At 53.5% G+C, this 23,881-nt stretch overlaps 2 protein-coding genes across 3 annotated transcripts; both read right to left on the bottom strand.

Annotated features, from left to right (window-relative positions):
- Positions 1 to 1,259: 1,259 nt before the first annotated feature.
- Positions 1,260 to 10,500, bottom strand: Gdpd3 (glycerophosphodiester phosphodiesterase domain containing 3). Of its 2 annotated transcripts, none has more exons than XM_021635899.2 (10): positions 9,835 to 10,500; positions 9,490 to 9,532; positions 9,132 to 9,267; positions 9,006 to 9,051; positions 8,769 to 8,887; positions 8,599 to 8,688; positions 7,772 to 7,905; positions 5,596 to 5,655; positions 5,436 to 5,487; positions 1,260 to 1,467 (listed from the first exon to the last, which is right to left on the bottom strand). In XM_021635899.2, the coding sequence occupies exons 1-10, from the start codon at positions 9,971 to 9,973 to the stop codon at positions 1,324 to 1,326; spliced, it is 963 nt and encodes a 320-aa protein (XP_021491574.1). In that variant the 5' UTR covers positions 9,974 to 10,500; the 3' UTR covers positions 1,260 to 1,323. The 2 variants fall into 2 exon arrangements, with proteins under 2 accessions (XP_021491574.1, XP_021491576.1); XM_021635901.2 differs by having other exon boundaries at positions 9,373 to 9,532; positions 9,835 to 9,940.
- A 147-nt stretch (positions 10,501 to 10,647) lies between these two features.
- Positions 10,648 to 16,843, bottom strand: Mapk3 (mitogen-activated protein kinase 3). The gene is made up of 9 exons (XM_021635898.2): positions 16,640 to 16,843; positions 15,537 to 15,719; positions 13,272 to 13,461; positions 12,986 to 13,102; positions 12,666 to 12,780; positions 12,171 to 12,302; positions 11,900 to 12,009; positions 11,662 to 11,816; positions 10,648 to 11,243 (listed from the first exon to the last, which is right to left on the bottom strand). Exons 1-8 carry the CDS (start codon positions 16,810 to 16,812, stop codon positions 11,694 to 11,696), a joined length of 1,143 nt encoding a protein of 380 aa, XP_021491573.1. The 5' UTR covers positions 16,813 to 16,843; the 3' UTR covers positions 10,648 to 11,243; positions 11,662 to 11,693.
- Between the last annotated feature and the right edge of the window lie 7,038 nt (positions 16,844 to 23,881).

Below are 23,881 nucleotides of genomic sequence, written 5' to 3' on the forward strand. Positions count from 1 at the left end.
CCGCCCTGGCCAATCGGAGCGCCGCATGCAAATGAGGGGGCGCGTCATCCGGCGGTCGGCGCAGGCAGGGCTGCCCCTCCCCCTGCGCCCGGCTCCCGCTAGCTCGCTGGCCCGGAAATGCGGCTGCGACCCGCAGCCCGGCCCAGAGGCCAGGCGGTGGCCCGGCCCGATCGTCCCTTTAGCCGCCCCTGGTGATCGGAGAGGCTCAGCGTGGGGGCAGAGGCAGGGCGGTGTCTGGACGCACACCCCTGAGAAACAGCACTAATGGTCTTCGTTCATCCACCCACCACCGTGGGGTGTAATCCCTGCCACAACCCTGTCGTTTCTCCATTTGACCGGGTTCTCCAGAGATTATCCAGATGGTAAGAGTCGGAGTTGGAATTCTCACTTTAACCAAGCACGTGGAACAACAGAGTCCTAGAAGGGAAGGGCTAGAGATGCCCTTTTGCTCTTGGACGCCCAGCAACCAACGCTTCAGAAGCCAATCTCTGCTGCTGGGCATCATCCACCTCGGGCATCCTCCGGTTCGCCCCGCCTCCAGGCGACTGTAGGCCTGACCCTAATGGAAATGTCTGTTTCGACGTGTGTCTGCCATACAGAAGACTCGCGTTCACTTGCAGAGTCCCAGTACCCAGCAGGCCCGAAAAGTACCGCATGGGCATAATCACTAAATGAATTAGGTTCCGTTGCTGGAGATCAGAAAGTGAGCAGTTGGCACGGTGGGGGAGCCCGTGAGCCCACTCGTGCCCGCCTGCTGCGTGAGTGGGGAAGGAGACCAGCAGCAGCAACCCGAGGGAAGCCAAGGGCCTTGTTGTATGCCTGGTTTCGGGAAAACCACTCTTCTCTGCATCTCCAGGGTCTAGGAACAGGACGGGTAGCGTGCTTCAGAGTGGAGGCCGAGCTGGCAACTGCCTGTGGTGCTGTGTCTTGAATGTAATGGATCAAGTGGGGCAGTGTTAGCACCCCAGGCTGTTTTTGTGGGGGAAGGGCCTCACTTTGTAGCCATGGCTTGTAACTCACAGAAATCCACCTGCCTCCGCCTTCCAAGTGCTGAGGCTAAGGATGTTCGTCACCAGGCCCGGCTCACACCAGGTTTTCTTGATCTCCCCTAAGATGATATGAGCACGCACATGCAGTCTGTACTAAACTCAGAGCTGCATTTATGGTATGCAAGCATTCTGCCACTGAGCTACACCTCCAGCCCCTAAAATGCCATTTTTATAGCCTTCAGGACTGACCCTGCAACACCTTGCTCTGTGAACTGTGTTACTGACAAGAAAATATTTATTTATTTAATTTTTAAGAGAAAGACAGGTCAGGGCCTCAGTGAGAGGAGGCTGGGGCTTTTAGTTCCTGCTTGTCCAGGTAGTGTCTCAGGGCTGTGGGGTAATCGGTCATGACACCATTGGCTCCCAAGCTGAAGGCCTCTTCAAAATAGGATTCTTCGTTAAGGCACCAAAATAGCACCTGAGCAGGGAAGAATGAGAAAGTTAGTTTCCAGACATCTACCCAGAGCTTCCCTTTACGTCCAGGATGGAGGCGGCCCCGCTTCTGCACACACAGCCTTTCCAGCAATGGTGTCCTGGAGCTGACGGTTATCTTTTTGGGGTTTTCAAACTGTATGATCTAAGAGCCAAGTGTCAGTGCTATAGGCCCTACACTTGGGAGGCTGAGGCAAGAGGGAGGAAAAGTCTGATGCCATCTGGGCCACACAGAGTAGTGACCAGCCAGGGTTATAGGGCAAGAACCCGAGTCAAAAATAAATACAAGATGGGCGTGGTGGCACAAGCCTGTAATCCCAGCAGAGGCAGGCAGATCTCTGTGAGTTCGAGGGCAGCCTGGTCTTGAGAGTAAATTTCAGGCCAACCAGGGTTGCGCAATGAAACTTTGTCTCAAACAAGAAATGCTATTAAATAACAACAGTGGTGAACTGGCGGTGAGTTGGAGCTTCTCTGTTTTCACAGCACTGAGAGGCAAGGTGCAGAAGGGAAAGAAATTCGAGGACACAGGGAGGTCAGGGGCCAGCCTGGGCTATGTAAGACCTGTCACAAACAAACAGCCCGACAGCTGGGGATGTTGCTCAGTGGTTTTACCCTGGCCTGGTATGTGACAAGCCCAGGGTTTGATCCCCAGTACTACAGAGCAAACCCAACCCAGGGCCAGGGAAATGACTCAGCAGGGGAGGGCACCTGAGCACCTGAGCGTGACTCTCAGGATCCACATGGCGGAAGGAGAGAATTGGTTCCTGCTATGTACTCTGTGACCTTTACACGCGCACTGGGGGATGCGGCCCACCCCGTGCACACACACACAGATACAAATAAGTGTAACATTCTCTTAGAACTAAAAAGCCCATCACTACTTTACAATCTCATGGTCTCTTCCTTGTCAGGGTCTCCTGGAATCAAGTTGGCTTCAAACTCTATGTAGCCGGCTTCTGTCCTTCCGTTTCCATCTCCCAAGAGCTCAGGTCACAGGCATAGACCACTACACTTTTGTTTGTTTTGTGTTTTCCTTTTACTGTTTTTTTTTTTTTTTTATTTGTACTTTTTTTTTTTTAATTTAAAGATTTTTATCTGTTTGTCTCACAGGTATGAATGTTTTGTCTACACGTATGTCTGTGTGCCACATGCTTGCCTGGTACCAAGAGAGGTCAGAAGAGGGCATCTGATCCCCTGGGATTGGCGTTAGAAATGACTGTAAGCCAGTGGGTGCTGGAACCAAACCTGGGTCCTCTGGAAGAGCCTGTGCTCTCAACTGAGGAGCCGCGTGACCTCATTTCTTTTTTCAGTGCTGGAGCCTGAACCCAGGGCTTTGTGGCTTCTGGGCAAGCGCTCTACCAACGGAGCGACTGGCTTTTCGTTTTTAAAATTTGGTTATATTTATTTATGTGGGGGCGGGTACACATACCCCAAGTATGTGGGTCAGAGGACAACGCTTAGGAGTTGTGGATTGGACTCAGGTCACCGGGTTTGATGGCAGAAAGCCTTTAAGCCACTGAATCATTTTACTGCCGTTTCTATTTTTTATATATATTTAATTTCTGTTTGTTAAATATAGTATATTATAAAACTTAAGTTTTTATTTTACTCATAATTTTTTTTAACAAAAACCTATCAACTCTAGCAACACTGAAGATATATCTATTTACTGCCCTTTCTGTTTTCCCTGTTTTGCTTTTTTAAGGCAGGGGGAGTTATTTGGCCCAAACGGGTCTACAACGCACCATCTTCCTGCCTCAGTTCCCCAAGTGTTTTGTGCCTGGGCTCCTGCATCTGGCTGACATGGCTTTTTTTTTTTTTAAAAAGATTTATTTATTTATTAGGTATACAATATTCTGCCTGCATGTACACCTGCATATCAGAAGAGGGCACCAGATCTCATTATAGATGGTTGTGAGCCACCATGTGGGTGCTGGGAATTGAACTCAGGACCTGTGGAATTGCAGCCAGTGCTCTTAATGTCTGATCCATTTCTCCAGCTCATCTGACATGGCATTTTTATTCCAGGAAAGTCATTGGATCTCTGGGTGTCTTAACAAATGAGGGTTTAACAAATGAGGTCCCATCTCTAAACATGTGGGTGTCAGAGGTATGAGAGAGCTGGTAAGGAAAAAAAAACAAACCTCTCTGTCCTGCCTGTCTGTGACACCAGACACAGGCAGCAGACAAAGCCTCTCTCTCAGCTAACCCTTCCATCTGTCCGCACTGGTGTCACCCAAGCTTGTTTCCTGTCCATGGCAGTATCAGGCTCTTACCGACACTCTCCATCTGTCCCACCATGGGGTCTACGCGTTATAGACCAAGTGAACTTACCTGGATCAGGTTTGCTGAGGCAGACCTTTAAAAGCTTCCCTCCCTGGGTGCTGAAGGTTCCGATCCTGTCAGACATTCGGCCAGTGGGCCTGACTGACCTCCACTGCCCTTAGCCTACGTAACCCAACCAGTTCCTCTTAAGCCCAGCCTCTCGCTCCTCCAAGCTTTTAGCCCCGTAGATGCCTGTCTGGGAAGTTCTTCCTCTCCCCAAGAGCCATCTTCTTCCCACCATTCTTCTGACGGATCCCACCTCCCTCTGTCCATGGTCCTCAGAACTGGCTCCTGTCCTTCACACGTGGGGCTAACAGGTCCCTACGCTTCTTTCCCCCACGTTTGACAGAAAGCTCTCATCCCTGGTAAATGTCTGGAGCCATCTCAACGAGGTCTGGGGCTGGACAAACTGCTCAGCAGTTAAAAGCCCTGGCTGCTTTTCCAGAAGACCCAGGTTCACATTCCAGCACCCACAAGGCAGCTCACAACTACTTGTCTGTTACTCCAAGATCTGGCACCCTCATACAGACATGCACACAGACAAAACACCAGTGCACATAAAATAAAAATAATAAATTATCTTTTTAAAATGTTCTAAAAAAAAAAAAAAAGTCCTAGGTCCAAAGCCAGGCATGGTGGTTTATGCCTGCAATTCCACCATTAGGGAGGCAGGGACAGGAGGACTGCCATGAGTTTGAGGCCAGCCTGGTCTACATAAAAATAAAACAAAACAAAAAATCAGGGGCTAGAGAGATGGCTCAGTGGTTAAGAGCACTGGTTGCTCTTCCGGAGGATGCTGTTTCGGTTCCAAGCACCCACGTGGTGGCTCATAGCCATCTGTAACTACATTTCCAGGGAATCTGATGCCCTCTCCTAGCTTCTTTGAGTACCAGCCACACATGTGGTTCACAGACAAACATGCATGCAAAACACCTATACACTTAAAATTAGACTCGAGCAGCTGGGTATGGTGGCATATGCCTGTAGTCCCAGCACTCGAGGAGGCAGAGGCAGGAGGATCTCTGTGAGCTCTAGGCCAGCCTGGTCTACAGAGCTAGCTCCAGGACAGCCAAGGCTGTACAAACAAAACAAAACAAAAAAGGGTGCTGCTGAAATGGCTTAGCAGTTAAGACCACTCACTGCTCTTCCAGAGGACCTGGGTTTGACCCCAGTATCTACACAGCAGCTCAAAACTACCTGTAACTCCAGCTTCAAGAGATCTGAAACCATCTTCTGGCCTCAGCACCAGGCCAGAGACAATACAGGCAAAACACTTATTACACATTAAAAAAGGATAAAACGAAACTCACCAAAACACACACCAAAATGCCTTCACTATTTCCATAGCCCACCATCAAGGCAGAGCAATCGGGTGGGCTGGGCGTGGCTTCTTAGCATGCTCCTAGCAGGCCACAAGTCATGATCAGTGGCTAATGCTTATCAGTTCCTGATTAAGTACCAGGTACACATCCAAAAGAGCTACAGATGCCATTCCCTGCAGTTTACAGGCAAAGAAACTGACATTCAGGGGTAAGATCCTGCCCAAACGATCGGCTGCATAGCACGGATTGACGGAAACTCTGCTAACAGGGAACCAGCTCCTTGCTGGGGTGCTGGTAGTGTCCTCACCTGCACCCCTCGGTCCTGCAAGTGTCGGATCAGACTTTTCCGCATGATGACCCTGGGGAGTGAAGATGGGGATGGCAAAGGCAATGAATACGGGGATGAGAGGAGACAAAGGCACGTGGCAGGCCCCTGGACCCTCCACCTAGCCGCCTCGCCCACTCACCACTTTGTAACCAGAGCTGACAGTTTGTTGAAGCATCCACAGGAAAACGGAAAGTACGTCCTGTGGAGAGAAGGGGCGGGGTCAGCTCCTTGGTATCTTTCTGTATGTGTGTGTGTGTGTCTCACAGGGGTGGGGTAGTAATGACTCTTTGGCCAATATAACCTTGGTCTAGCCTGAAGAAATTCTTGTGGGCCTGGACCAGCTTGATTCCAGAAGCAGACATCACAAAGGTCCTCCTGGTTGAGCCTGGGTGTGGTTTGTTTTTTATTTATCTGCTTTTCTAGACAGGGTTTCTCTGTGTAGCCTTGGCTGTTCAGAAACTCACTCTGTAGACCAGGCTGGCCTCACATCAGAGATCTTCCTGCCTCTGCTTCCTGGGGTGCTGGGATTACAGGCGTGCGCCACCTGTACCAGGCTCCAAGGGTGGGATTTTAAGAATAGCCCAGGCTGGCTGATCCAGAACTTGCAACCCTCAGGCCTTGGCCTTTCATGAATGCTGGGATTACAGATGTGTGCCTAAATTTGGGCCAGCCTCTTCAGATGAGGTAATGCTCCCTCTCCAGGGTTGACTTGTAGAGCTGGGTCCCCGGTCGGGCACTCAAGTTTGCCCAGCTGTGGAACCTTTTCATCTCCGAAACTATTGGGGGGAGGATCATGACGCTGCCGTTTGGGAGGGGAAATGTAAGGTAACAGCCTTTAACCCTGTTATTGCAGACACAAAGCTTTGGGGTGGGGCTGTGGGGCCAGCTAGCTCTCCTGAGAACCTCGTCTTTGGGGACAGTCCTAGGGAAGTTGTTAGATGGCAACAGAGGAGGAGGCAGGCTCAAGCTAAGGAAGTATCTAGTTCCTAATACGTCCTCTCACAGTTACTTTGTCAACAGGGCTACTGTGGGGTGGGCTAACTCACCTTCTGAGCACGAGGAAGGACTCGTAGCCGACCCAAGCACATCAGGTTTCTTTACTAGACTGACCTACCTGAATCACTGTGTCCTACTACAAATGCATTGACCGGTTTTAAGTGAATTTCTTCTAAAACTACATAGTGATATATACTAGCCTGCCAGCTCAGGCAGGTCACAAATACCTTAGGTGTTCATGAATGCCAGGCAAGGACCACAGTGGTGCGGGCCCACGCTCCCAGCACTGGGAAGGATTGAGAGTTTGAAGCCAACCTGAGCTACACAGTATGATTCTGTCTCACAAAAACACCATCGGGTCCTCTCGATGGTGTGCACCCCGAGCCTTCTTACACAGCTCCTCATGTTTCAGTGACCACCAGCCATAAAATTATTTCCATCGCTACTTCACAACTATAATTTTGCTCGTGCTTTTTGCAAAGTAAATATCTGTATTTTCCGATGGTCTGAGACAACCCCTGTGAAAGGGTTGTTCAACCCCCGAAGGGGGCCTTGACCCATAGGTTGAGAAACAGTGGCTTAGTGGCTAAAGGTCCTTGCCATGAAAGCCTCAGCCCTGGAAGCTACGTAATGTAGAGAAGGCAGAGAAAATGTTGTCCCTGACCTCCACATACACACTACAGCAGGCGCACACCTATAACAAATTAAAAACAAAACAGAATGTGGTTCCACTGGCGGAGTGTCCCCAGCATAACCCAAAGCCCTGGATCCAGTCTCTAGCACTGAATGAAACCAGGTGTGGTGATGTATGCCTGCGACTGCAACACCAGAGCGTGGAGGCCGGAGGATTAAAAATCCAGTGTCTTCCCCAGCCACTTGGTTCCAGGCCAGCTTAACATAGGTGAGATTGTGTCTCGGTAAAACAGAATCAAGAACAAAAAGGAACCGCTAGCCTCTTTAAAGGGCCTTGGGAGTGGAGGGATGGCTCAGTGGCTAAGAACCTGCTGTTCTTTCTGAGGACTTGAAATTGGTTCTAAGCATTCACGCTGGGTGGTTCACAGCCGCCTGTAACTCCAGTTCTTGGGAATCTGACACCCTCTTCTGGTAACTGCACACACGTGGCAGGCACATAGGCACATGCACATGCACACACACACACACACACACACACACACACAGAAAAAGTAAAAATGAAATATTTAAAGAACCTTGGGGACTATGAGGAAATTAGGGAACTGGGGATCCGGGTCATCCCCACACAGATCCTAGACAGCATGGCCCGAGCAGGGCGGTTTTAAGCCCCACCTCACCACGGGTACCTGTTGATGATGGTGGGCAGGAAGCAGAAGAAAAACCTCTCAGGGATCGAAACAAAAGGCAGCAGCCCCAGGTAGTACAGCAGCAGTATCCAGATCGATCGCCATATTGTGAAGGACATTGGCATCTCAGGGTTCTGGGCGGCAAGGGGAGAGGTGAGGAGGCAGACCCGTCTGTCTGCACCCGAGACAGCGGAGAGTCGGTGGGGGCTGAGGGGATCAGGGCTGGACATCAGAGTCCCACCTTGAACAGTGTAGTGGTTGATTCTGTCAACTTGACTAGATCAAGCAGTACCCAGGGGTTTGCTGAAACGCCCCTGTGGGCATGCCTGAGGACGTTTCCACAGAGTTAGCTAAAGGAAGAAGACCCCCACTGCGGGCAGCACCAGCTCCGTAGGGTGGGAAGGAAGCAGCAGCCTGGCACCCGCTTCCATGCTGGTGTGTGGTGTTAGTCACCTCTCAGGCCAGAACAACGGGGAAGAAGGGAGAAGGCACTGTCTCTCTGCTCCTAAGCTGTTACTAATGAGCAGCCCTGCTTCTCACGCCCTCTTGACCCCTAGCTATGGGGCCAAAGTGATGCGGGTTAAAAGTCGTTGCCTGAAGTTCTGTCAGGGTAACAACTGACCGACACAGGTTTGGAGGTTGTCTAGAGCTGGCCCCATGACAACACTATGCTAGTGCATGCAGTCACTGTTTTACCAAATCCTGCTCTTCGGGATGGGAGTTCCCCAAGGCTAGTTCCTGGGGCTCCTCTGGGCCCCCCTTAATCATAGGCTCCACGGGCTGGCTGTCATGGCTTCTAGCCTGATAGCAGAGAGGGAGGGACTCACAGCAGCCTTGCACCTCTTCATGACTGAGTTCTTCTCTGAAGCCCAAATAGTAATCTCACTTCGGTCAAAGCGCCTCGCCAGGTTGGTTACCTAGGATGAAGGTCAGGGGCGTAAGGGAAGCCAGGCCTTCTTGGGCCTGCCCTCACCTGCCACGCTACACACAGCATTACCTTATGAATGAGCTCCTCATTTTTTTCTTTGATCTCCACGATCATGGGCGTCCTTGGAAATTTCTGGAATACGTCCTCCAAGCGAATCATGTGCCGATCTGACCCGTGAGCAAAGTGGCCTGGGCGTGGGGTCACAGAAACTGGGGTCAGGGTAGGATAAGTGGATTCGTGGGAGGAGTTTAGGGGAGCATATTCGAAGGTGGCTGGGTCGTGCCCGACTGGCTCTACCCGTCCTACCCGGTGAGAAGTAAATCTCCAGTTCTTCCTTGTAGAGGGGCAGTTCCTGTGGATGGCAGAGGAGCGTCATCAGGGCGCATGTGTGCCAGTACGGCAACTCCCAGCGTGAGGGGCTGCAAAGCTCACCTCAAAGTCCAGGGTGTCCACATCCTTATTTAGGCCTGACTGGCGGGACAGGTTCTTGTCGTGTGACACCACCACCACACCGTCCCGTGTGAGCTGGCAGTCAAATTCCAAGAGATCTGCTCGCTGGGCCATGGAACTAAGGGAGCAAAGGTTGGTGGGGGAAGGGGGCGAGGGAAGGGTCAGGGCGTGGAGGGGAGGGGAGAGGTTGGGACGGAATCCATGGTAGGACCTGTGAGCCCACCTGTACGATTCCAGGGGCTTCCAGACACCCAGATCAGGGAGGGAGGAACTAGCAGCCCCGGCTGCCCATGCAGATCACAAATCACCTTGCGTGGAAAGCGCTGGGGAATGGACTCACTTCTCTATGGCCTCCATCGTGTTTTCCAGCCGCTCGCCAGACCCTGTGTAAAGGATTTGGGTGGGTTCCCGGGGCCTGCTCGGACCTTCCCGCCTGCCTTTCTCCCACTTGCTTTAGGCTTCCTCTCTTCCAGTCAGCCAAGTTGAAAAGGCCTCTCCTTCGCCACCCCATGCCCTCCAGCCACCCCCTGGCCCCCCCAGCTCACACCCCTTACCTTTGCCTCTATTTAACATTCGCTCACACCTTGCATCTTCACTGTGCGCTGCCCACCGTGACACCTGTCTCACTAGGCTCACTCCACCCCAAATGGCTTCCAACCCTCCCCACCTCCTTGACTCGGCTTACCTCCGCGATGAGCAGCCAGGCGGATAGGGAAGGCTGGAGCCCTGGGTGTGTGCAGCAGATGAGGTCGGCGCAGGAAGAACATAGACAACAGGACATAGCTGCCCAGGGTGGGCAGAGCCAAGTACAGGAGGGGGATCATAGCCTCGCTCCCACAGCAGGCTTCTGCCAAGAGCACAGCCTCCTGAGAGCACAGCCTCCCGAGTCCCCGAAGGGCTCTGCTGCCTGCGGCTTGAGCCTGCCTGCTGAGTCGGTGTAGGCTGGCTCCGCGCTGGGCAGTGCCACGCCCCGGGACCTGCTGAGCCTGCTCAGTGCTCAGTGCTGCTGGAACGTGGCCAGACTGCAGTACGGCCCAGAGCTGGGGCAGGCACAGGAACTAAGGCAGGCAGCTCTGAGCTTCGTGTCCACAGAACTCTCATAGATCCCAACAGACCCCCTTCTGTACTGGAGCATGGGGGGGGGAGGTTAACCAGCCCCTCCCCCATCTTTTAGCCTCCCTGCCTCCCTTGGGTGCTTGTGACCAGGACCTGTAAGTTACTACCTTTGCCACTTCCCGGGAGTTTGGGGGTGTGTAGGGTGCCCTGAGTCACCCCAAATTACTCCAGCCAGTTAAACAGGAAGCTGTTGGGGAAGACAGTGACTAAAAGTAAACTGACCCCTTCCCAGGAGATGGGCCTCCTTAGAACCTATCCTCATCCCTGGCCAGCTGGAGCCAAAGGCCACCAGGGCCATGTAAAGCCATCAGATGGAAGCAGGGGTGGGTCACCAGAGCAGCAGGAGCGGTCGAGACGGCGCACAGAGACGGAGGCGGGGTCATCCATATACACATCTCTATATTTATATATTAGATACAGGCACGGGGAGGCGAGGAGGGGCACCGGCTCTCCACGGGCCCCACCTCCACTTCCAATCACCCACACACAGAAGCAGCAAGGGCGTTACACGTGGCAGCTTTGAGAGGGAGAAGGGTTTGGCCTCGGCCTGGCTCCTCGGGGAAACTAGCCCTTGAGACTTAGGAATGTTCCCTCAGGGAAGATGGGGTGGGGTTCCCACAAGATGAGTAGGGCAGAGCTTAGCCTGGGTCCCCACTCGGTGTCCTCCACCCCTCCATAGCATAGGTCTCAGGGCAGTCAGAGCCCTTCCATTCCAGAATGGTCTACCAGAGCTGGGGCTAGCAGGAACAGGTAAAGGCGGAGCAGCAGAAATCAGCTCTGGGGCCACCTCACCACTCAGGCCCCAGGGAGATGGGGCAGGGGGGTGGAGTGGGAGAAGCCTGCCTAAAGCAGGAGACCCCAGGAAAGTGAGAGAAGGTGGCCAGGCCCACCCTTGGTCCAGCCTGGGCTGCCGGGGTCTGGGTTGAGCAAAGTTCATTTTCTGACAATCTGCAGAGAAGGGGCAGGTAGGAGCAGGACCTGAAGGAAGGAATGGACAGAAAAGAACTGTCAGCTGGGTGAGAAGACCCCATAGGGTCCACTGGGTTTGGGGGGGTGGTCTTGGCTTCCTTATCTGCAGCCAATAACAGCAGCCACCACCAAGTGCTACTTTGACCTTAGGCTCCTCTCAAAACCACCGTGGTATACTCTGCCCCCAAAATACCGGCTCCTCAAAAGGGGTTGGATACCCCACCTTGGTGGGTCTCCAGTGAATGCTGATGACAAGTGGGAAATGGATGGAGCTGGAGGATGAGTGGTCCACAAAGGACCGGATGGCCACAAATGACCAGCAGGCCCTGACCCTTCTGTTGCTACCACACATGGGGATGATGAGGCACGCAGGACGGGCGGCCTGGGACTAGGGCGTGGCCCTGCAGGGGCACTGTGAGCCACTCACCAAGTCCCAGGGGACAGGGACGTCTGTTGTTGTTAGGGAGCCTCTGGTGCCCCTGGCTGGAATCGGGCTGTCTCCTGGAAGATCAGCTCCTTTAGCCGCTCCTTGGGGAGGTCATCCAGCTCCATGTCAAAGGTGAAGGGCTCCTCAGCCACTGGCTAGGGGGCAAAGACAGTAAGGCACAGGCCAGGCACTTGGGATGCTAATTCCCCTCCGGGCCGCTGGTGCGGAGCTAGCCCACCTCATCTGTCGGGTCATAGTACTGTTCCAGGTAGGGGTGAGCCAGCGCTTCCTCCACGGTGATACGCTTGTTGGGGTTGAAGGTTAACATCCGGTCCAGCAGGTCAAGTGCTAAGGAAAGGCAGGAACAGCAGTCAAGAGGAAGCCTGGGGGAGTTCCGTGGGCATCCTTTGTCCAGTGCCCAGGAGCCCATGTACTGAGGCGGTGTTTGGGGCACACACCCTTCTTTGCTGCTGGGTTTTCGCCTACCCGAGATCCTCTGTCTCACTCACCTTTGGAGTCAGATTTGGGAAAAAGCTTGGCCCAAGCCACCTTGGTCTTAGAAGGCAGAGACTGCAGGTAGTTCCGAGCTTTCATGTTGATGATACAGTTGAGGTCCTCCTGGGATGGGGAGCCCAGGATGCCTGCAGATAAACAAGTTGTCCGGGTGAGAAGCCAAGTCCTCTTCCCAGGAACAGGTCAGGAGACAAGAACAGGAGCCCAAGCCCAGCCACCTGCAGCCCCACCTGCCTCCTCATCTACCATACTGGGGTAGGGATGAAGAGCAAAGGGCTGAGATCCAGGGAGCCCTGGCCTCGGACCCTGGCTGTGGTCTTCCGCAGGTGCGGGGCTCAGCCTTGCTTTCCCCCAGCTTTCAAACGGGGAGAGTACCTTACAGAAACACTGGGCGAGGCTGGGCCCACAATGTGGTACCCAGGCCTCCCCCTCCAGAAACGTCACCTCTGATAAGCTAACTCCCATTTCTCTCGGCCAGACAGGCCTCACACCTAGAATGTGGTTGAGCTGGTCCAGGTAGTGCTTGCCGGGGAAGATGGGGCGGTTGGAGAGCATCTCAGCCAGAATGCAGCCCACAGACCAGATGTCAATGGATTTGGTGTAGCCCTGGGGAGGAGAATGTGCTGAACTCCCTGGCCAGCCTTATCAGGGCCATTCCTGACATTTGGGACAACTTAGATCCAAAGGGTGGAGGACAGAAGCTAGGAAAACTCTTATTTCTACATCTTGCTAGGCCCAAGGGCCAGAGGGATTGTGCCAAGGCTCAAAGAGGGCTCTAGGACTTCCTTGCAGAAATGGGAAGCTCTCCTACCTTGGAGTTAAGCATGATCTCTGGAGCTCGGTACCAGCGTGTGGCCACATACTCGGTCAGAAAGCCAGTGTGGTCGTGCTCAGGGTCAGCAATCCGGGCCAGGCCAAAATCACAGATCTGGAATCAAACCCGGGCCACTGAACTAGGTGCCTAAGGCCTCTACCGCCCAGGAAGTACCCCTGCCCTGCCTATGCTGTTTTTTGCCTGCCATGCTCCAAGGCTGCTTCTGCCAGTCACCCAGAAGTCCCAGGCCCAGGGAAGCAGAGGCAGGCATTCAGCCTCTGACCTTAAGGTCGCAGGTGGTGTTGATGAGCAGGTTGGAGGGCTTCAGATCCCGGTGGAGCACGTTGGCTGAGTGTATGTACTTGAGGCCCCGGAGGATCTGGTACAGGAAGTAGCAGATGTGGTCATTGCTCAGCTGCTGGCTCTTCAGCAGCTTGTACAGGTCTGTCTCCATGAGGTCCTGAACAATGTAACTGAGGATGAATCCAGAGACCGCCCCCCCAGGTTGTGGGGAGTAGGAGACACTTTATTAAGGAAAACAGGCTCTGGCCAGTAGGTCAAGTATTCCCTCCAGCTAGGACCCCTTGAGCTCTACAAAGCCTGGAGCTGCCAGGGTGCAAGGCACATCTATTCTGGGCCCCCAGTTTTCCTACTGGGCAAATGAGGGTGCTGATACACTGTAGTGGGTGAACTTGGGAAGAGCAGTTCTAAGTTAACCCACTCATGTCTGAAGTCCCCACTCTACCTCAACAGCGCTAGGTTCTTAACCTGTCCATGCCCCAGTTTCCTGAGCTGACAAGCAGGGGGAGTAACTGCTCCTCAGAGGCAGCCGTGAGGACAAGATGCCCACCGGAGTGCTCAGCAGACAAGTGCTGTTGTTACTCCATGGGCGAGCTATGTGGCCGGTGAGTGGGTTAAATGAGATAATGCTCAAACACCATCTGGCACACAGTAACTGTTTGCTTAAAAATAAATGCCTGCCTTATGGGAATGATTTGTGCCAGAAAAGTGAGGAGACACTCCCCAACAGCATGCTCCTACAGAGCGCTTGACCGCACACCAGAAGGCGGGGAACTAAAAGTCCTTCTATACTTGAAGATAAAACAAAGATTAAACATAAACAAATGGCATCTGGCTTGTCTTTGGAGGAGCAGGCAGGAGCTGGGTGTGGTACCTCACTCCTGTAATCTGGGCACTTGAGAGGCAGGGGCAAGAGGATTAGCTGGATGGTTAAGGCCAGTCTGGGCTACAAAGTTAGCCTGAGGCCAACCAGGGATGCACAGTGACACTTTCTCAAAAAGCTAAGTCTGAACTGTCTTCTACAGAGGACCTGTGAACTGGGCCCGGTGGCACTCAGGAGGCAATGGTAGTTAAGTCTCTGTGAGTTCAGGGCTAGCCTGGTCTACACAGTGAGCCCCTTTCTCAAGAGGAGAGAGGACAAGCGCACGGAGACACACATACATGGACCAACCCTGCTGCTTTGTAACTGTGGGAGTCTGGGGACGCAGCGACCTGCTTAAGGTCACACAGCAAGCCGGGAGTTTGGAGCTCCCATGTGGTCAGGCTTGCCTGATGCTGCAGAACAAATCCTGGGGTTGGGAGGGGCGGGTGGGGAAGAGGCCGTGGCTGCTACAGACGGCTAACAATGGAGTGAAGCAGGAAGCAGATGTGGACAATGAACTAGATATTCGAACAGAGGCAAGCAGTATCAAGCGAGGGCGGCGGCGGCTGGACCGCCTGCCCTGAGCAAGGTACAAGTCCATAGGTAATTAGGGTGGGGCTCTCAGAAGAGTGGGAAGGCTCCCAGAGAGCCAGGTGGGGGAGAAGAGGAAGCAACACACAGAAACAGCTGAATCCAGGCTTTCTTGTATAGGCAGACTCTCTGGACCCCTCATCCTTCCTCCAGCCCCTGGCTAGGCCAGGCTCGGGAGTGCAAAGGCTTGGCTGCCACCTGTGACTCCTCAGGTGCCCTTCCCTTAACAGCCACCCCCCCCCCAGGGTGGAGAAAGTACTGCCCAGCCCCCAGAAGGCGATGCAAAGCTTCACTCGAGGAGCCTCAGTTTCCTCATCTTTGAAATGGAAGTGGTAAAGCCGCATCTCACAGGGGAGTTAGAGTTGAATTAGAACATCAAAGCACCAGCCATGCCCAATACCGGTTTTCTTCCCTGCTTTCCGTCCCGAGTGAGGTCTCCAAAAAAAGAATCATGAGTCTGTTAAGCAAGAATGGGCTGTGGGCAGAGACTGGGTCATGTCCCTGAACTGCTGAAGACAAAGCTCCCATAGAGATCATTTTGCCCAGCGTTAACCCCTGCCCCCAACCCTACACACACACACCATACTGGGACACAGAGCAGAAAGGCCACTCCACTCCGCTACAACAGTCCAGGATCCATTTAAGGCCTGCCAGTGTGCTTACACGGTGGGCTCTCTACTAAAAAGTTATTTTGCTGCCTTTTTTTTTTTTTGGAGGGTGGTACAAAAGATGGAAACAGAAAACAAACCCAAGTTCCCTAGCCTAGCTCTGGGGCCGTGGCTAAAGTGAGGATACACATCCCTCATGGCCTCCAGGGTGGGCGCTCTGAGGATGTCTCGGATGCCTATGACGTTCTCATGGCGGAATCGCAGCAGGATCTGGATCTCCCTCAGCGTGCGCTGGCAGTAGGTTTGATGCTCGAAGGGGCTGATCTTCTTGATGGCCACTCTGGTCTTGCGCACGTGGTCATAAGCAGAGCTGAGGGGGCCACAGAGAGGTGGCCTTACAAAGGGGGAATCTAGGCCCAGTGGCCCCACCCAGGCCTTGGCAGGGACCAGAGAGAGCAGGAGAGGGCTCCGGCCAAGTCGTAAACAATGCTGGCTCCTTCCTGCTGTGAAGGCCTGGAACCTCCAGGGAGAAAGCTGGGGACCAGCCAGGCAGCCTTTCAGTGACTTCACAAACAGAGGAAGAGAGTGGCCACTCACTTCCTTTCTCCTGGACCCTCTTCCATTCCAGTTGCCCTCACCCCCCTCCCCATTCCCACGCTGCGCTCTCAATCCAAGCAAGACAGGTCCAGGGGATGGGAGCTGAGTGAAGGATGTAGATGAAGCCAAGGAGATTCAGTAATGGGACAGGAGGAAAGAGATGAGGAGGGGCCGGTCTCCCTCTGAGGTACCTGGGTTGCAGAGCCTTCCCCAGAGGAACAAAGGCCCAGAGTACGTAGTGGGGAAGGGAGAACTCACAAGCCCGAATCTCACAACATAGGGCAGACCCTCGGGCCTCCTGCTACTTTGGGCCCCTTGGCCTTGTCCCGGGCAGGGGTGCAAAGGTTTGCCCCGCCCTGAGCTTTCCTCTCCTTAACTCTCTAACACAGCCTCACTATGGGGATCCAAGGCTCCCACTACCTGCTTGAGGGTCCTTCACCACCACCCCCCTTCACCAAGAATACTCATCCTCTCAGCTCCACCCTGTGTCCCCAGGGTCCCCCAGGTGCCCCTCCCTTAACAGTACAAGGTGGCTTCGGCGCCTCCAACCCCCCCCTCCCCGGAGAAAGTAGCGCCTGGTCCACCAGAAGTCACTGCACCATCCCTTCCTGCGACACTCCCCGGGCCCCCACGTCCGGGGCACGCGCCTGCGGTCCCGGCCCCGGAGCCCCCCTCCCCGGGACGCCCCCTCACCTGACCATGCCGTACGCGCCCTCGCCGATGTACTGCAGTTGTGTGTAGCGCGGGCCCACGTCGAAGGGCTGCCCCTTTACCACCTCCACCTCCCCCGGGACCCCCGGGCCGACCCCAGCGGCTCCCCGGGGCTCCCCACCCCCGCCCCCCGGAGCCGCCGCAGCCGCCGCCATCTCCACTCCTCCCGCCTCCCCCCGCTGCCCCTCCCGCGCGCGGCCCCGCCCCTCCCGCCCTCCCTGTCACCCGCGGGGCCGCGCGCCAGGCTCCGCCCCCGCCCCCGCGCGCCCCGCCCCCGCGCCTGCCCGGCGAGCCTGCGCGGGCCCGCGGCGTCACGTGGCCTCCCGGGCGCGCGCCCGGGTTTCCCGCCTAGGTACGCCGTCCTCTCCCCGCCTCGGCCACTAGGGTGCCCTTCCGGGAGGGTTCTGCGGCCCGAGGGGGCCTGTGGCCCGCAGGGATGCTAAGGGAACTCACCCACGTTTCACAGTGGACCTCTGGAGACCCGCCCCTCTCCTTTGGATTTTGTTGAGACAGTAATAACCCAGGCTAGCCCGAGGTTGCTGGGTGTGGAGGTTGGCCTCGAATTCATCATCCTACCTTTAGGCCAGAGCCATCATGCAGATTGAACCCAGGAACTCCGGATGCTAGGAGAGCATCCTACCACTGGGCTACGTGTGCATCCTTTCTTCTCTTTCCCTCTTTCCTCTCGCTTTTAGACAGGGCCGCTCTGCATAGATCCGGCTGTCCTAAAACTCGCTCTGTAGGCTGGCCTCCACTGTGTGATGGAACATATGGAGATCTGCCTCCCGAATGCTGGGATTAAAGATGTGCGTGACCACGCCCAGCTTCCATACTTTCTTTGTTCGTTGATTTACCACAGGTATTCGTTTTGTGTGTTGGGCCATGAGTGTGTCACAGAGCCCTTGTGGCAGTCAGGGGATATCTGATTCCTTCCTCCATGTGGGTCCCAGGTACCTAACTCAGGTTGTCAGACTTGGTGAGACACGCCCGCATCCTCTGGACCACTGTGGTCCAGAGGATGTCTTCTTATATTCTATGATGAGGGAGCAACCAGAAGGGTGGTAGGTGGCAGCACTCGAAAGCTGCCAGCTCCGTCCTGACTCCAGGGTGAAGAAGCAGACCTGCCTGCAGGTGTTTTCAGGTGTGTTATGAAGCCCCGAGGACAGCCAAACCCAGCCCACCTCACATGGGAAGGAGGGGCGGGGTGGGAGTAGTGGAAAGGGGTGTTGAAATCAATTAAAATGCACTACCAGCTTCTCTCGCTCGGTCTCTCTGTCTGTCTCTGTGTCTGTCAGTCTAGCTGTCTGTCTCTCTCTCACACCTACACACACAAGCCAAACAGCAAAACCAAGACCCCGAATCTGGACTGGTAGGATGGTTGGGCCGATAAGATGGCTTGCAAGCAAGGCTGAAGCTCTGGGTTGGGTTTCTGGGACCCACACGATGGATGGAGAGCGTCAACCCCTGCAGATTGTCCTCGAACCAACACAGGCATGCTGTGGCAGGAATGTGGATATGCGCTTAATCCCACACCAAATAAATAAAATGTACTTTAAAAAAAACTGTGCGCAGGTACGTTCATGCGCGTGCAGGTGTCCCCAGAGGCCCCAGCAGTTGTGAGCTGCCCGATGTGGGTGCTGGGAATCAAACCCCGGGTCCTCTGGAAGAGCAGCATGCGCTCTTCAATGCTAGCCCATCTCTCCTGTTTAAGTTTGGATTTGAGAGTCTGGAGAGATGGCTCAGGGGTTAGGTTAGGTTAGGTTAGTGCCTTACTGCAGGGGATCCAGGTTCGGTTCCCAGAAGCAATGTGGCAGCTCACACCCATCTACTTCCAGGGAATCCAGCACCCTCCTCTCACCTCCCAGGACTCCTCCATGTACTCAGGCACACTCGTACATGTGGAATATTGATCTAATAAAGCAGTTGGATTTGACAAAACCAAGTAGAGTCCTGTGTTCACTTGGAAGGCCAAGGCACAATGACTGTTGGTGTGAGGGTGGCCGGGCTATGTACTGAGCTCCTCCCTCTAGAGGCTTGTTTGTGTATTTTATGTAGATGAGTGCCTTGTCTGCCTGCCCAGCAGAAGAGGGCATCAGACCCATTATAGATGGCTGTGAGCCACCATGTGGTTGCTGGGAATTGAACTCTGGACCTCTGGAAGAGCAGCCAGTGCTCTTCACTGCTGAGCCATCTCTCCAGCCTGAGATCCTGTCTCTAAATTCATAAATAAAACTTAAGTCATCCCTTTGACTCTACACCACAGGAAAACCCCACAGTCTAGGTCTCATCTGGTTCCCACAGCTGGCTGGTCAGGGATCACTGTCTTGCTTATTCCTGTTCTCCCAAGTGCCTGGCACACAAATGCATCTACTCTCTGCCCTGGAGATGCTCACCCTTTGCCTTGTACTTGGGTTCTGCTAAAGAGAGCACCGCTGGGTGCGGTGGCCCATCCCTGTAAGGCCAACAGTCTGGAAGCTGAAGCAGGAGGGTAGAGTGTTTGAACCTGAGCTACTTTGCTATGGCAAAGAACGCAGTTCTCAGTTGCCCTGGCAACCGCTCAGTCGTTGGTGCGGTGAACTTCCCAGACACGGAAGTGACTGTCGTCGAGTCAACAGCCACTGATTCACACTGGATAACATACTTCAAGAACCTTCCGGGGCTAGGCCTGTTACAGTCACTTTGTTGTTGTTGTTTTCTGAGACAAGGTTTCTCCGTGTAGCCTTGGCTGTCCTAGAACTATTCCAGGCTGTGCGAGGCTGGCTTTGAACCCACGAAGATCTGCCTGCCTCTGCTTCCGGAATGCTGGGATTAAAAGAGTGTGCCATCACCACTCTGCTACAGTGACTTTTAAAAAAGTTTTATTTACTTATTTATTTTCGCCAGGTAGTGGCGGTACATACCTTTATTTCTAGCACTTGGGGGCAGTTTAAGGTTAGCCTGGCCTACAGAACTGTTCTAGGTCAGCTAGGGCTACACAGAGAAACCCTGTCTCGGGGGGGATATTTTAAAGTGTGTGTGTCTCTCTCTGTGTGTATGTGCACATGAGCATAGGAGCTGGAGTTATATATAGTGGTTTTGAGCCACCTGAGGTGGGTGCTGGCGACTCAGGCCCCCTGGGAGAACATCCCATGCTTTCAGCTGCTGAGCCTTCTCTCACAGCCGCCCGCTTTGAAATGAACCCATCATTTTACAAAGGGGGAGTCAGGATTACGTTGTCTAACTGGAGCCAAGAAGGGGACACTCCTACAAGGTGTCCTTTCACACAGAGACTCTCTCAGATACCATACTGTCTAAGAGTGATAGATGTGTCGCATGGAAGAGGCCCTCAGAGCCTGCCATCCCCACCCCACTCTCCAGAGCTGTGTGATCCAGAAGCCTCACTACAGAGCCTAGGCTCTGGTAAGCAACCACCTTGTCTTCCCCCTGCTCAGGGTGTCGGGAGAAGGTGCTTGTACGCGTTACGGATCAAGAGACAATAGAAATAATCGTGAGTGTTCAGGGTTAGACATATGGCCGAGGGCTCAGATCAATGAGGCCGAGCTGCTGATCTCCCAGAGCCCTTAAATCACTGAAGATTTAAGAGGTACCGATTAGATCAGCAGCTTCTTTGGTTATTTCTTTGCATCGCACTATGAGCAACTCTCTGGGCTAGGTACCGTGGGCACTGAAAGAGTGCCACGGTGTGGGCTCCCATTGAAGAGCTGGAACCCGCTGCAGCCAGATCGGCTGGATTAAAACCTCACCTATGATGCCGGCTGTGTATATAAGAGAAAATATGTCAGAAATTAGCCCCCAAAGCTCAGGGGGAGGAGCAAGGTCACTTTCGGGAGAATCGATGAGGTATGTGGCCTTTTAATTTATTATTTTATTTTTATTTCCTGTGTGTGTGTGTGTGTGTGTGTGTGTGTGTTTGAGGCAGGGTTTCTCTACGTAGCCCTGGCTGTCCTGGACTCACTGTGTAGACCAGGCTGGCTTCAAACTCACAGAGATCTACCTGCCTATGCCTCCCGAATGTTGGGATTAAAGGCCCTCGCCACCAGGTTGCAGAAGGTGGAGATGGGGGAAGGACGTCGAGGAGAAGGGATAGAGGCAGGAGCCGGCGAGGTCCAGGATAGCCCTAAGGAGGGCAGGCCAGACTGAGCAGGGCCTTAGCTTCAGGCAGAGTTTGGATGGTCCTTGGGAACCAGTGAAAGCCCTGGAGGGACTTTCGTTAGATAATATTGCTACTGCTGGAGAATATAGTGACTCAGAGAGCACCTTGTGGTTCCGCTTTTAGCTAGGTTTGCTGGGTGTGGGGTGCGTGGGAAAGGCTGGAGAGATAGTCATGTTAAAACCCTCACGTCTCTGGGTAAGCGAGCGCGAGTGAGCTCTCCCCCTAGTGGCGGAGGTTGGAATTTCTTTTAAGAATCCGGCTGGGATCTGGGGATCTCAGAATCCTTTACAGATCAGTGTTTAACTAAAGAAGTGGCGCACGCCTTTGATCTCAGCCGTCGGGAGGCAGAGGCAGGCAATTCTCTGTGAGTTCTAGGACGGTCTGGTCTACAGAGAGAGCTCCAAGACAGTCAGGACTACACAGAGAGACCGACCCTGTCTCAAAGGCAGACTGAACATCTATTCTTCACCAGTCCCCTTCAAGGGGGTCAGTTCCTGCGATCCTCGCATCCGCCAAACGAAGAACAGCGACTTTCAGCTCGGGGAAAAGGAAACCCCGAACCACAGAGAGTGAAAGGACCTGGGAATTGTGTCCTCCGGCAGCTCACGGTCTAAAGAGGAAGGGTCCCCGTAGGCCCTTTAATAATTGGCAGGACTGTTTGAGAGGATCAGGAGGTGTGTCCTGTGGAAGGAGGTGTGCCATCGGGGGTGGGCTCTGAGGTTTCAGAAGACTGCCTTCTGAATCCCCTCGCCCCACGCTGAGTCTCAAGATGCGAGCTCCCAACCACGGTGGCCGTGAACTCGAACCCTCTGAGACCATGAGCTCCAGACGAAAGGCTCTCTTTAGTGAGTTGCCTGGTCATTTAGGTCTGTCGCAGCAAGAGTAAAGTAATGCAGAGTGTTTTGCCTCTGTGTGTGTGTGTGTGTGTGTGTGTGTGTGTGTGTGTGCGCCCCCCGGTGCCCAAGAAGGTCAGAAGAGGGCGGCAAGGGAACCCCCAGATCTGGAGTAATGACTGGGTCTGAGCAACTGTGTGGCGCTGGGAGCAAAACCCAGGTCCCCCGCAAGAGCACCACCACTGTTTATTTTCTTATATTATGTACGCATTTGTGTGTAGCGTGTACGCCTGTGTGGGCGAATGCCACATGTGTGCAGGTACCTGAGGAGGCCAGAAGAGGGTGCTGGATCCTCCGAAGCTGGGGTCACAGGTAGTTGTGAGCCAACCGACGTGGGTGCTAGGAATCAGACTCCGGTCCTCTTATTTTATTTATCTGTTTTGGGCGGGTTTCAAGACAGGGTTTCTCTGTGTAGCTCTGGCTGTCCTGGAACTCACTGCCTAGACCAGGCTGGCCTCAAACTCAGAGATTCACCTGTCTCTGCTGGGAGTAAAGGCGTGCGCGACCACTGTTCTTAACCACCGAATCGTCTCTCCAAGCCCATTATCAAGCACTGTATTGCACTTTATAAACAATTGTTGCGGGCTGGAGAGATGGCTCAGAGGTTAAGAGCGCTGGCTGCTCTTCCAAAGGTCCTGAGTTGAATTCCCAGCAACCACATGGTGGCTCGTCACCATCTATAGTGAGATCTGTGAGATCGGGTGCCCTCTTCTGGCAAGCATGCAGGCTGAATGCTGGATAAATAATAAATAAATCTTTAAAAATAGAATGTTGTTTTTTTTTTTAAATTGTTGCATGGGAACCTCAGGTTGTTGAAAGGCAACAGAGGATAAGATAAAATTCAGTGGGTAGAATCGCTTGCCAGACAACCCTCGCTTGACCCTAGAACCCACGGTGGAGAGAGAACTGACTCTTGAAATCGTGCTCTGACTTCATGAATGTGCAGGGCACAGAATGCATGGGTGCTACAAGTGCATGTGTGCACAAGCACACCCACCAAAATTAGGACTGGGGATACTGCTCAGCGGTAGAGAACTTACCTAGTATATTCCAGGCCTGTGTTTAGTTTGGTTCAGACCCGAAATGCCTCTACTTGTGTGCCTTGCTTGTGTTTTCTTCCAGGAAGCTCAGGGAGGTTGGCACTGTAATGGAGGCTGCAAGATCCCTTGGTTCTTTTTTTATTTTTATTTTTTAGAGTCTTAGGTAGCCCAGGCTGGCCTTGAACTTATTATGTAACTGACGATAACCTTAAGCTCCTGAGCCTCTTGCACAATCTCTTTTTTGTCCGGGTCTTTAAATCCACTTCCCGTCAGCTGCAGAAGCAGGCAGCTACTGTTTCAGCACGCCTTGATCTCCAAGCATGTGGTGCACGCCATGTACCCGGTCCCTAAGGGATGAAGGCAAGAGCATGGAGTCTCTAGGGCCAGCCTGGGTTACATAGCAAGTTCCAGGTCAACCCGAGCTATAGAACAAGACACTGTCTTAAGAAAACACACGCACACACACACACAAAACCATATACTTACTGAGTGTCTTAGTCACTATTTTATTGCTGTGAAGAGACACCATGACCGAGGCAACCTTGTAAAAGAAAGCATTTAATTGGGGGCCAGCTTGCAGTTTCCGAGGGCAGGAAGCATGGCAGCTTGCAGAGTGCTGGAGAAGGAGCTGAGTGAGAGCTGTACCCTGAGCTGCAGGCAGAGAGAGACCGGGTCTGATGTGGCCTTTTGAAACCGCAAAGCCTACTCTCCATGACTCACCTACCTCCTCCAACCAGGCCACACCTCCTCATACTTCCTAAACAGCCCACCCACTGGGAACCAGACGTTCAAACGCCTGCTTGACCATTCTCATTCAATCACCACGCTGAGGATCTCTGTGCCGGGGAGGCCACGGCTAACTCAGGGAGGAAAGTGATGCCCGGCCTTGCTCACTCTGTAATAGCGGTGTGAAGTCGACGTCATCTTTGTGATGTGGCTCCGGCTGTCCTCCAGTTGTGACGCTCCTGCCTCTGCCTTCCGAGCTCCAGAATTACAGCTGTGTGCTGCCCGCTTTGCTTCTGTGGGGCTGTATAGTCCTCTTCTCTGACCTTTTAGCTCCTGAACAGTGTTGCTTCATTTCCACCTATTTTTGAATTCCCTAAATTTATCTTGTTATTATTATTATTATTATTATCTG

This window comes from Meriones unguiculatus, chromosome 14, assembly GCF_030254825.1.
Source record: "Meriones unguiculatus strain TT.TT164.6M chromosome 14, Bangor_MerUng_6.1, whole genome shotgun sequence".
Classification (NCBI taxonomy): Eukaryota; Metazoa; Chordata; class Mammalia; order Rodentia; family Muridae; genus Meriones; species Meriones unguiculatus.

Coding starts and splice junctions, on each gene's coding strand:
- Gdpd3 (XM_021635899.2), bottom strand. CDS start 9,973: ATGATCCCCCTCCTGTACTTGGCTCTGCCCACCCTGGGCAGCTATGTC. Junction 9,052..9,131: donor TGGACACCCTGGACTTTGAG/GTGAGCTTTGCA, acceptor TGCCATCCACAG/GAACTGCCCCTCTACAAGGA. Junction 8,689..8,768: donor ATGAGGAGCTCATTCATAAG/GTAATGCTGTGT, acceptor CCTTCATCCTAG/GTAACCAACCTGGCGAGGCG.
- Mapk3 (XM_021635898.2), bottom strand. CDS start 16,812: ATGGCGGCGGCTGCGGCGGCTCCGGGGGGCGGGGGTGGGGAGCCCCGG. Junction 13,103..13,271: donor ACACCACCTGCGACCTTAAG/GTCAGAGGCTGA, acceptor GTTTGATTCCAG/ATCTGTGATTTTGGCCTGGC. Junction 12,781..12,985: donor AGATCATGCTTAACTCCAAG/GTAGGAGAGCTT, acceptor TCTCCTCCCCAG/GGCTACACCAAATCCATTGA.